General features: G+C 36.6%; 1 protein-coding gene across 1 annotated transcript; it reads right to left on the bottom strand.

The window, feature by feature from the left end:
* Positions 1–688: 688 nt before the first annotated feature.
* On the bottom strand, positions 689–4,992 carry LOC136203005 (suppressor of mec-8 and unc-52 protein homolog 2). The gene is made up of 10 exons (XM_065994033.1): positions 4,756–4,992; positions 4,478–4,668; positions 4,279–4,393; positions 3,921–3,969; positions 3,714–3,803; positions 2,882–2,950; positions 2,678–2,801; positions 2,031–2,383; positions 1,519–1,899; positions 689–1,288 (listed from the first exon to the last, which is right to left on the bottom strand). The coding sequence occupies exons 1-10, from the start codon at positions 4,800–4,802 to the stop codon at positions 995–997; spliced, it is 1,713 nt and encodes a 570-aa protein (XP_065850105.1). The 5' UTR covers positions 4,803–4,992; the 3' UTR covers positions 689–994.
* Between the last annotated feature and the right edge of the window lie 7,627 nt (positions 4,993–12,619).

The following is a 12,619-nucleotide window of genomic DNA, read 5'->3' as shown; positions in this document are numbered from 1 at the left end:
TTTTTATTAAAGGGATTTTTACCTCTTATTTCACCAAAAGCCAAGACCAGGGCTTGAAGAAAATGTTAGCGTTTTAGTTATGTTGAAAAATCATATAATGCTAATTACACCAAATAAACTGGAGATATGAAGGCTTATATATCATGTAGCCGACTATTTTATTTGTAACTCATCTTTTCATGTATCAGAGATATCAAGGCTCTCAGATCGTAACAAATGTGTCATCCAAACATGAATAAAGTATAATTTAGTCAAAACAATGTACAGAAATGATAACCAACTATTAGAATGGTTGTATCTAATTTTAGTTTATTACCAACATTAGTAACAAACAGTAATTGTTCCTCATGAAATAAATAAACTGATGCAAAAAGGGAAGTGAAGACTACGATGACGGTACCAGATGAGACGGGTCTGGCGCAGAAGAAAGCATACATTTCTGCACTAATTACATTTTCAGTCCAGCTTGTTTGATTGATATCTTTTTTACCCTATCAAATCTTAAAATAACAAAAGGCTCTAATGGGACCTAAAATTTAGGTGTCATTTTTTACTAGATGTCACCCAAAGTTTGTAAACCCCCGTAGAGATACTCTAACACCACAAAGAGAGACAGCTAACTAATATGTTTTGTAATCAATCAGTCCCAAGTCCTGCAACGAGCAACCTTGGAGTAAACAGTTTAACATTGTTCAAGGCAAATTGCTCACATTGAAAAAGCCTCAACTGGCAGCAAAAGATTTGGATTCTGAACTATATTTACAAGATTTCATCTCCAAGGAAAAAAACTAGCATTGAATTAGATAAACAAACAATTTAGTAAGTAAAAAGCTAATCACGGACTGTTACATTTATAGTGCCTTTCATTTTACAAAGGCGAGCAGATGATGGTGACGGACTCCTAGTAGAAGTTGAAATCTGAACCTCTAAGTCAAAAGTCCAATATTGATATATGCTGCTCAATGAAAATTTATCAATGTTCTGATTCCAGACATCATATTCTTGCCTTCTTAGTATGTTGCATATCATCATCTAAATGGCCTCCTCCTCCTCCTCCTCCTCCTCCATCACCATTTTCCTTCTCCATTTTCTTTCTCGCTAGTATTTTGTTAATCTGGTGTAACTCGTTATTGAGTTTCTGGTCCTTGTTTTGCTTCCTCGTCTTCCTACCATCTTGCATCTTCACACCAAACTGGAATGCAGCTTTCGGCATTGCTTCCTTCTGCTCATTATATTTCGCCCATTCTTCTTCCGTCTCAAAGTCCCATCTATGAAGACGACCTTTTGCCTGTTAAACAGAGTTTTAACAACAGTATTAGCACTAAGTTATCAAGTCCCTCGGACTGATGATACATTTTAGCCAAAGATCTTCATTTGCATCACACAACCACAGGGCAACAACTCTAAAATAGCCCCGGGATGAGAGTTACTGTAACATTTTAAAGTACTTAATAAATGACTTCACTTAGGGTAAAAGAGGCAGAAATGGATCAATTTATTGGCAGTTAGATCACTTACCCGTCCACCCATATCCATTTTTGACAAGTCATCTTCATCATCACTGTCAACGACCTCCCGGTTATACTCTTGATACCCAGGGTAACATTCAGAATAACTCTCTGAGATAAAATTAGGATCTTTTTCTCTGGCATCTTTCTCTCTCAATTGCTGAAGCCTCTGATCATCTCGCTTGAACACTGATCCTAAGCCTCGATCCTTCTCTTCCTGAGTCATGAATCGAGGATCTTGAATGTTTGATGCCGCCTGCATGTCATATCCCTGCATTGTTTGCTGGAGATACTGTTCAGGATATGCCAATTGCTCAGCATATTGATACTCCTGCCACTCTCCCTGGTATCCACCAGCCAATGCTTGTGCTTGCATTGCATCATATCCATTCTGAAAAGACAGCACAAAGGTAAATTTTAAGTGATATTTGAAACAATTTCTCAAAAACATGATAAATCAGAAAACATTATATATTCAGTCCATTTACTATCATTAGAACTCCTTAAAGACTATCCACTCACCAGGTCTTGCCATTCCTGAGAAGGTCCAGATGGAGGAACTGGACCATAAACAGGCTCGCTGACATAATTTCTATCCTTGTTTCTAGGAGACTCTTCCATGTCCTCTGAAATAGGGCTTTGACTCATGTCTTTGCCAGGGACATCATACTCAATGCCCTCTCCCAGAAATATGTCATCCTCTTCTTCTCTGGCAACTGTTGGGCCCTGCTTCTCTCTTGAATCTGGTTGCAATTTTTTGGGAGGTGGTGGTGGTGGTGGTGGCAGCAGAATTTCTCTTTCAGTTTTATCCTTAAAGATTCCACCATTAGGTTTTGAATGCTTATCTTCTTCATTCCCAAGTGCTGAAATTCTTCCTGAGATAAATTAAAAACAGAAATAAAAACCTTGTGCAAATGACTGGACAAATAAAGAAGTTCAACAGAATGAAGGAAGCATTGTCAGAATGATTATCCCGGCCAGTGTGAAATCAAATATGGATTTGAGAGGCTTTTGATCCAATTCTATCCTCGAAAGCTAAAACTGCAACATAATATTGCTCAAACACTAAACTAATCAGAAGCATATCCAGCTAGGATACAAATTGCATTTTCTTGTACGTATAAAACAATATTTAGCAACAAGATGAATGTGCAACACGCAGTAGCTACCTTTTGCATCTTTCTCCTTCTTTTTCTTCTTAAGAACCTTTCCAGAAGATCCAAGGCGAAGATATGACATAATTTTAGCGATTCGATCCAGAACAGATCCATCAACACTAACAGTGACCATTTCCTGTACAACATATAAGAGATCAGACTTGCTTTCCACCATTTATCCAACAAGATTAAGGCATAAGATAACAATAAACAAACCTCTGGGACTGGACAGTCAGCTTTACTACGATGCAATGTGGTTGGTATATCATTAGAGTATCCACCCTCCTAATAAACAGAGAAAAATAACCCAGAAGAATTAGGACCTGAGAAATTTATATATGCTCAATGGTAAGAGGTAGGGAGAATAAATAAATAAAGGCAATACTATCTTGGTGGTCATAATGGTGGTTTCAAATATCTGACCAAAGTAATTTCAGACCATAACGTGCGGAATTGTTAGATTTAATAATCCTAATCTATACCATATACCTGTTGCTCCTTACAATTTGTATAAGCAAAAAAGGTACACCTGAAACATGTGTATGTATATATTGAAGATGAACAATAATCATACTAATTCCATAAATATATTATATCCTACATCTATATTGTATTACAGTAAATAGGCAAGTCCAAAAGCCATGAAGCTCCAAACAATACAACAAAAACACAAACTAATTAATCTATGTCTACAAATTCCACTCACAAAAAGCAGATACCACAACCCTAGCAATTGAAAATCTAAAAGTACTACAGGCAGTAAAAAAGAAGTGGTATAAAAGCCAAAAAATGTGTGTCATCAACTCAAAGTAGCTTCCTTGGAATATCCTACAAGTCATATTTTCTCACCACGATATTGCAATCATATTGTGGTAAGTGAAATTACACAAATCAACATCTTCCCTTCTGATAACCACTCAAAGATGAAACGAAACAATGCAAATTAGACTCAGAAGAAAGAAGAATCTAAAGGTCAATACTAGCATAACTTGAACAGTTCTTCCACCGTGAGAAGTTAAATAAACATAGGGAAGCAATTAACCCTTACCATGTTAAAAATAAATGCCATTCGACCAGGAAGAAACATCTCATTTGTCTTCAAGATAGTCTCAGGCTTCACGATGCATTTATAGACTGACTGGAATAGTATAAGACATTCAATACAAAAGATTAAGAGAGAAGGTAGTTTCACATTAACAAAGCTACACAATAATCCATCCAATAGCACCATTTATAAACAAAAATATTGGCACACCTTCGCAGTGGCAGTGCGAAATGACAATTGTTGGTCTTCCTTAGATGTCCTATCGGCCAAAAACAACTGTGTATTAATACCATATTTGTCAAAAAAGAAAGAAAAAAAGAATTACACACACGACCAAGAATAGAACCTAAAACTAACACTGAAAATTAAGAGTTGAAAGGATAACACTAAAGCAATACATCAAATTAGGAGATGCACAGCACAGGCTATGTTGCCTCTCTTCCTTTCACTACACTTATACACACTATTCATGAAAAATTACAATTTCAAATCAAATGCTTATATCTCCAACAACAAACAACAGTAAAAAACAAAACAAATTTTTGGACTTTGAAACAAATTCAGTTACCTGGATTTCCCATCGGCATCATCCGCGGCATCTGGCTTCTTATCAATCTCACTTCTAACTTTATTAAGCAATGCATAATCCAATCCTTTCACCAAATGAGTGTGCTCGACATCACCTAAACATCGTTTTTCACTCAGACAAAAGGAAAAAAAAATCGGAAGAAATTTACGGGAATCTTGTGGGTAAAGAAAACACAGACCTCCAAGGTATTTGCTCTTCTCAATGGAAATCTTGTGGGCCTCAGCTGCCCGAATATCAACGGCACCTGGAGGAGCAACCGCGTGGAAAGACCCCAATTCAGTGGGTTCATAATCAGGATTTTGATCTTCTCTTCTCTCCTTTGCACGGTCCCTATATTTCGGTAGCTCGGGTTCCTCTGGTTTCTCCTCTCTGCAAAATTTCCATCGTTACAATTACAAAGAGAAATTTGATCTGCAGAATAATGTAAAAAATGACCAGTCCAAACTTGTAACTTACTTTCGACGGGCGACTTTTTCCTTGTAATGTTTCTTTGACGATGTCATTGATGAAATTATGCAAAAAAAAAAATGACGCTAATAGATGATAAACTTAGGTTTCCGAATCAGAACTGCAACTCTTATGATTAATTAAATTGTTAGAATTTGAGAAATTTAGGGTTTCGATTGAGAAGGCGGAGGAGGGCAGGACGATGATGAGAAGGGAAACCTGTGCACAGCAGCAGACTGTAATTTTCCTTAGTTATTCCACGAGGGGATAAACGATAATTCTATTGGTCGTGAGATTGAGTACATATGTGCTTTCGTGTTACTGAAAGTACGAGATACTTCCCCTCATCTGATACATAGGGTCCATCATTTAGTTGATATGGTGTTAGAAAAGCATCCAAAAATCTAAAATTTTCATTTTTAATATATGATAATGCAAACATGAAATATGAAGTTTCTGGAGGGATAAATGGTTGAATGGTGTTTCGCTCTTTGATGTTGCGAGCAATAAACCGGATTTAAGGGATTGTTTGCGCACTATCTCTGAGTATATCACAGATTCGGGGGTTTGGAATTGGGTGGAATTGGAAAGGTTCTTTGATATTGAATGGTTATTGCGCATTCGAGGAGTTTGCATTAGTACGGATGACCATGAGACAGATAAACGTTGCTGGGGTCTGACGAGTAATGGGAATTTTACTTGTAAATCAGCATTTTCTTTGATTTGTAACATGTCGGATACCCCGAGTGACCGTAAGTGGAGAGCTGTTTGGGCTATGAAAATTCGTCAGCGTGTCAGATGCTTTGGTTGGCTGTGTTTACATGGCAAATCGATCACAAATAAGGAGTGTGCTCGTCAGCACTTACTTTTACATGATAAGTGTGGTCGCTGTCATAATGTGGCAGAATCGCTGACATATGCCCTCAGGGACTGTCCGTTTAGCTTCAGTCTGTGGAAGCAGATTCTTCTGGCTACTGCTCAATGTGACTTTTTTGCTCAACCAGATACGATATGGTTCAGTTGGAGCCTTTTAACTATGCCACAACCCTCCCCAAATTGGCAGATTACTTTTATGGTTACATGATGGTTTGCTTGGAGATGGCAGAACTATGTGTGTTTTAGCAGAGGTGGTGAAGTTCCTGGAAACCCAATTGAGATTATTCGCAGGACGGTTTTGGAGTTTTCGAATGGTTGGGTCAAGGAGGATGGGACGGTTACTGACACAAGCTATCAGACGATTGAAGTTAGTTGGTCCAAGCCTAAAGATGGCTGGTTTCGGTTGAACACTGATGGATCTATGAACCACGATAATAACATTTCTTGTGGTGGTGTTATCAGAGATAATTATGGCTGCTAGAGAACTGGTTTTCTGGCCAATATGGGCAAGGGCAATTCATTTGAGGCAGAGATATGGGGCCTGCTGTATGGGTTGAAGCTAGCCAAAGACATCGGAGTTAGTTTGTTGGATGTGGACTTGGACAACTTGGAGCTTGTTAATTGTGTGAAGGGGTCGTGTGCTCTGATTGGTTCCTCTCGGAATATTTTGCAGGAAATTCATTCTGTTTTAAGTAACTTTACTAGTGTTGATATACGACATGTCTATCAAGAGCAAAACAAGGTGGCGGACAGACTTGCAACTGAAGCTCATTCTGCCCAGCCGGGATTTATGAAGCTGAATGATAAACTGAGTTAAGTGGTGGAGCTACTGAGAGATGATTTAGTTGGTATTTCTTTCCCGAGGTTGATCCCGAGCTAGTCTCTGTTTTCTTTTCTTTCTTGTATTGCTTCTTTGTTATTAAAAAAAAAAAAGTAGAAATGAAGTAAACAAACACCCCTTAAGAATAACTATAGTGGTTGCAAAAGGAATCAATTTATAAATTATAAGTGACTTGCAATCATTAAAATTACTTAAATTCAAATCGCTGAAAAGCAGAGAGTTTTTGGATGTAGCTACTCTCTTGGGAGAAAAAGGCATAGTGGGTGATGGGCGCACGAGAGGGAGAAAGAAAGGGACATGCAATGTCTATTGAAAGGAGAAGTCAGCGTGAGGTGGAATCATGCGGCTGCACCTAAGGGTAACCAAAATAATCGATAATTGATTACCAAATTGTTCATTTTAACATTTTGATTCGGCTCGATTTTAATTTTCGTTTAATTTAGTAACCAATTATCGATTCGGTTATGGGAAAAAAAATTGATGCAACCGATAATCGAACTTAATATATAAATACAAAAAATATAGTTTTATCTTTATATATATTATAAATAACTTTTATTCTATTTCGGGCTCTAGGAGTGGTTCTTCGGGGGTGCCAACATAGTTGGGATGTCTGAAGCCCGCATTTAATCCTCCGCTTTCAATCAAAAATATTATAAATAACTTATAAAATATATAACTTAACTCTTAAAAATATAATTTTATCTTTATATACATAAATTTTGGTGTAATTACCTTTAATTTTTTTTCAATTGTAATTTTCTTACAGGTGCATTATTTGAAAACCAATAAAATAAAAATATACAAGAAATAAAATATTGTGAGTTTTCAATTATTTGGTCTGTAACCAAACTAAATTTTTTTGAATACTTGGTTCGGTCAATTTTTTAAAATATGACATATTTCGACTCGGTTAACTAAAAGTTTAATTCAGTTAATGACCAAACCGAATCGATGCCCACCCCTAGCTGCGTCTCTCAATCTTGAATTATTAAATGATTTGAAATTTTATTTGAGTTGCCTTCACTGTTACTACCAGAATAAAAGCTTAGAGAAATAAGCCTTAGCTACATCACCGAAACCCTATGAATCTGAAACTCAATTGCCACCCTCATTCTGAAGCTTAGAGATAAAATTCATTTTCCTTTGACATGAGGCAAACGAGTGTTGCTATAGCCCTCCTAAAGCCAGATAATCTTTGCTCTTTGTCTCCAATGATCTTCTTCACACAATAAAATATTGAGAAATTTATTTCGAACCATCTAATACTCCTGAACATCCATACTAGAAGAACTTTCATGCAAATACTCTAACATGACATTGCAATCTTTTATTTCTTTAGAGAAAATCATATTAATACCATGACCCCACTTTGAAATTTTGGAAGCTAGCAATTTTAATTTATCATTAACAGCTCCTTCACCTTCAAATTGCCAAACCTGCATCACCACATCACGTAAGCCCTCCTCACGAAGCCACTTGTTTTCAAATTTAAAATTTTGCATTGCCTAATTTGATCGTCCGTTTGTAGCAGAATAGGCGAGTGGTCTAAAATCAATGTAACGATATTATAAGAAGAACTATGAGGGAATTGAACCATCCAACTTTCGGAAACAAAACATCTATCAAGCTTCTCCTAAACTCCATTTTGCTTCCCCCGATGCCTAATCTAAGAGAACGGATAACGCGACAACGGAAGATCAATAAGACCACAAGCAATAATAATATCTGTGAACCCTTTCAAACACCACTCTAGATGATCCACTAAACCCATTTCATCATTATGCAATAGGAGATCGTTAAAATCACCAATAATGGCCCATGAAAGGGAGGAGGCACTAGCAATATTAGCAAAATATTCCATAAAACCTTTATACAAGCACACCCTGGACACCCATAAAACCCAGTGAGCGTCCAATTCCCAACACCACTATCAACCTTCTCAATATCATTATGATTACTAGAAAATGAAAGCAAAGAACACCAACTAGTAATTTTCCACATCACACAAAGACCCCGCTATGACCAATACAATCCACCAAATAACAACCTTCAAAGCCAATTTTATTTCGAATAACTTCATATGAGAATTACAAATGAGAGTTCAAAACAAAAAATAACATCAAGTTTATGAGTCCTAACAAGCTCACACAATACATGAACTTACTTAATCCCCGACAGTTCCAACTCATAATCCATATGATCTTGGGTAGACCCGAATAACGAGAAAACCCTAGCTCTCAAAAAGGAGATAACCAATCACGAAACGCAAAGGGGTCAACTCCTCAATAGGGAGACATTCTTACGAATCTTTAAGAAATTCAATGGAGGAAAATGGGGAAAATCGATAGGAAACCCCTAAAGATAAACCATAGAAATCATTTGATGTAGCGCAGCTAACCCCTCACGCTTTAACCCCATATTATTTTTAAGATGTATTGTTTCATGTTAGCATGCTTGGAATAATTCGAAATTCCATTTACTGTTAGGGAAATAGAGATTCCTCATTCTCATTCTACGGTATACAAAGATAAGAGGGTCAGCGAACCATAGAAATGCTTTAAAAACCCTAAGATAATAATAGAAGGCCAAATTCCTAAATCAATCCCCTAGAATACATGAAAAACAACGAATGGGGTTTGGATTTAACCCTTAAACTCGTTCAGATATTGCAACCAAAACCATCCAAACACCATAAGGAAAGGTCAAAGAGTGACCTTAATGGCAGAGGATAAGAGGAGAGTAACTTAGAGATCTCAGATCTCGAAACATCGAACCCTTCACCGGTGAGAAGAGGATGATGGAATCACCATCGGAGAACCAAAGTGTAGTGGGTGTCACCATAGAAACCCATAAGATAGCATAATTAAAATGAGAGAAACATCTGCAATAGGAGAAGACAAGTGAACAGGTCACCGATGAGTCTAGCTAATAGAGCGGTCGTGAAACAGTGAGCTGGTGACCGGAGAAAGAGAAGTCATTGGGAAAACGGTGAGAAGAAGGAGAGATAGGATCCACAAACTAAAGATACTAATTTTTCCCAATAGATCAGTGGATTTGAACTACGTTCACTGCCTCTCATCCCCTTGTCGGACATCGACGTAACTATAGTTCACCAGAAACCGCATCTTTATTGTTGGATCTATACTCGAATCAGTGATGCCGAGAAGTGAAGTTGTCGGAATGATGGAAGAAACCGTCGTCGGTGTCTTAGAGAGGGTGGTGGCCATCGGTCGCCAAAAAGAAAGGAAGGGGGAGGCTGCCTTTTTCAGTTTTAAATAACTTTTAAAAACTGTATTTCCCGGTAAATTTCCCTTTAACTTTTAATACATTTTTTTCTTTTTAAATGAAAATCGTATTTAATTATTAAAATTACAATTAAATCATACTACAAAACTTAATTCTCAGCATGTTACTATTTCCTATATATCATAAGTATGATTTTATGCCTTAATTTACAAATTCTATACCCCAATTCATAAATCCTATACCCTAAAAAAAATATCTTAGACCCTTAATTTATAAAACTTAGGTAATGTTTGATAAAACTTAAAATTAAGTGCTGAAGAAATAAGTGTTGAATATTGTAAATGCTGAAAGTATTTGAATTATATAACTTTTATAAAAATATTAGTTGAAAGTGTAGTTGTGTAGATATTCTGCTCACTGTGTCTATTTTCATGTGCTCCATGAAGATGGTAGTGGGAGAGGGGCGGGGATATATGGTAGCTGGGAAATGGAACAAAACATCTGACATGTGAGTTAATGTTATTTTTAAGCCAGTTGGATCAGCATCCATTTCTTATGTTTGGCGATTTTAACAAAATCTTGCACCTTTCTGAGAAGTGGAGAGGAAGACAAAAAGAGCTAAAAAAGATGGAAGATTTCCAAAATTGTATCGATGTTTGTCAACTTAAATATTTTGGCTATTCTGGTGCTAACTTCATGTGGAATAATGGTAGAGAAGTGGATCAATTGATCCATGAGAGACTCGATAGATTCCTTGCTGATGAAGCATGGGATCGAAACTTCCCCGAGGCTCAAGTACAACACTTGGTCCATATTGCATCTGTAACATCCCTAAAACCCTAACATATGAGTCTTCCCACATTCATATATGTTTTCATGATTGAATACATGCATTTTAGATTCATCTCATTGTCATTAGAAGTTTCGTATTCATAATGCGATTATGAGGCGATTAGTGTGTCGTTAAGATGTAACGATTGGTTAATTGAGTTTGGACTTAAATGAATGAATGCACATGTCCTTAATTGATTAAATTAGATTTATGGATGGCTGAAAATTAAGTTTAGTAAGTAGCACCTCACAAAGCATGATGTCACTCAATAGTAAGACAAAGGATGCCTCTTCACTTTTAAAAAGATGTACACAACTCATTCTTTATCTATTCCAACCACAATTTCGACCAAAGCTTCAGCAAAACCTTCCTTGTTCATACCCTAACACCCTCCAAACAAAACTCTTCCAATTTCTTCCATTTTCAATCCAAACAAGTTAAGTTAGGAAGCATACTAGGTGATAGACACAACTTGAAGGTTAGTATGTTGTTTTAGCTTGTTTTCTATGAGTTTGAGATTCTGAAATACCTAGGTATGATCATAGGATTTGTTGTGGATGAGTTGTGATTGGGTTTTTTTGAGTTTTGGTGTTGTTTAAAGTGGTTATAGGCTGTCCAAATGAAAGATATGTATCAAGTGCCCTAAACAGAAATCTAGGGTACTACTTTCAGTCATTTTGGATCATGTTTTTCATATTGATATTGTACGAATTTGAAGATACACAAAGAATAAACTATGTTCCTATATGTGTTATGAAACCCTCTGTAAAATATGGGACTTTAATTCCATATATAGAGGAAGAAAACCTAGATGGAACATGACTGCCTCGAAATTGAATGTCATGTGAGGCAGCCATGTTGATGTAGCCTTTTGAGGACCTTAGAGTCATAATTTGGGAAAGTTTATCTATAAAAAAGTGTTCCTAACTACTTGAAGTATATGTCTGTAAAAGGATTTGGCAATCCATTGTGTTTAGTATGAGCTAGGTTGACTGAATTATGGTAGATGCAAATCTGGATAGTCTGTTTCTTGGCTGGAAACATGACAGAATCATTTTGCATGCCATATATTGTGTAGAAGTTATCTTAACATGAATTTTGGATATGTTATACCCATTATGTCTAGTTGCAGTAGGTTCAAGAAACAGGGCATTTGGATTCATATAGAGAAAGTTATGGCAGAATGTGTGCAAGTAGGTCATGTGATGATCTAAGACAAAAGGATTAGATTGCATGAACTTTGTGGAGTTAGTGTCTTGTAAATCATATAGCATTCATTAGTTTATAGTTTCATTAAGTTTATATTAAGGCTAATTGTATAAATGTTATGTGACATTAGGAGGACAAGGTGCAATTGAACGCACACCCGATCGTGTTGAGATATCATGTGATCCAAGTGAGGGGGTTACAACATCGGACCATCTCCCTATTCTGATTGATTTTGATGGGTGGCGAGGCGGTAATCGGTTTAATAAACGATTATTTTGATTTGAGCAATGTGGCTGAGGAAGGATAAATGCAAAGATATTAACAGTTCTGCATGGAATGAGATCTCAAGCGAGATGCAAGGAAGTGGTGTCCAACAGAAAATTCTTCTCTAAACTATTTGGTTCTTCTAATCCAAGTGAAATTGATAGAGTGGTTCAGAGTGTTATGATAAGTCCAATTTACATATTTTTGTATTCATATTCACGTTTATATTTATGAATTTAGCTTAGTTTATTTAATGTTTTGGAAAGATTTCACGTGGTTGTTTATGATTTGAATAGAGATAGGTTAAATACAGATGACAGCTTAATATAAAGAAATATCAGCAAGAAACGAGCAGAAGACGGGAGAAGAAGCCTGAATTGGGGCAAAAACACATGTCACATTCGTGACCCGCCTGTCACGATCGTGACATGCACTCAAAAGCATCCAATGAAGAAATTCATTTGTCGTGATCGTGACAGACAATTCCATCAACTTTGCATGATTCCTCATGTCACGAATGTGACACCCCTGTCTCGTTCGTGACAATCATTTTTACAATAAAAGGACATGATTCTTCACATCCAAGGCATCTCCTTTCATCT

The sequence above is a fragment of the Euphorbia lathyris genome, chromosome 8, assembly GCF_963576675.1.
Source record: "Euphorbia lathyris chromosome 8, ddEupLath1.1, whole genome shotgun sequence".
NCBI lineage: Eukaryota > Viridiplantae > Streptophyta > Magnoliopsida > Malpighiales > Euphorbiaceae > Euphorbia > Euphorbia lathyris.
The sequence above is the reverse complement of the archived record's forward strand: the minus strand, read 5'-3'. Positions and strand labels throughout refer to the sequence as shown.

Excerpts from the sequence above, each read along its gene's own strand:
- LOC136203005 (XM_065994033.1), bottom strand. The coding sequence starts at position 4,802 with ATGACATCGTCAAAGAAACATTACAAGGAAAAAGTCGCCCGTCGAAA. Across the intron at positions 4,669-4,755 it reads GAAAAAGTCGCCCGTCGAAA|AGAGGAGAAACCAGAGGAAC; the intron begins GTAAGTTACAAG and ends GAAATTTTGCAG. Across the intron at positions 3,970-4,278 it reads GATGCCGATGGGAAATCCAG|GACATCTAAGGAAGACCAAC; the intron begins GTAACTGAATTT and ends TTTGGCCGATAG.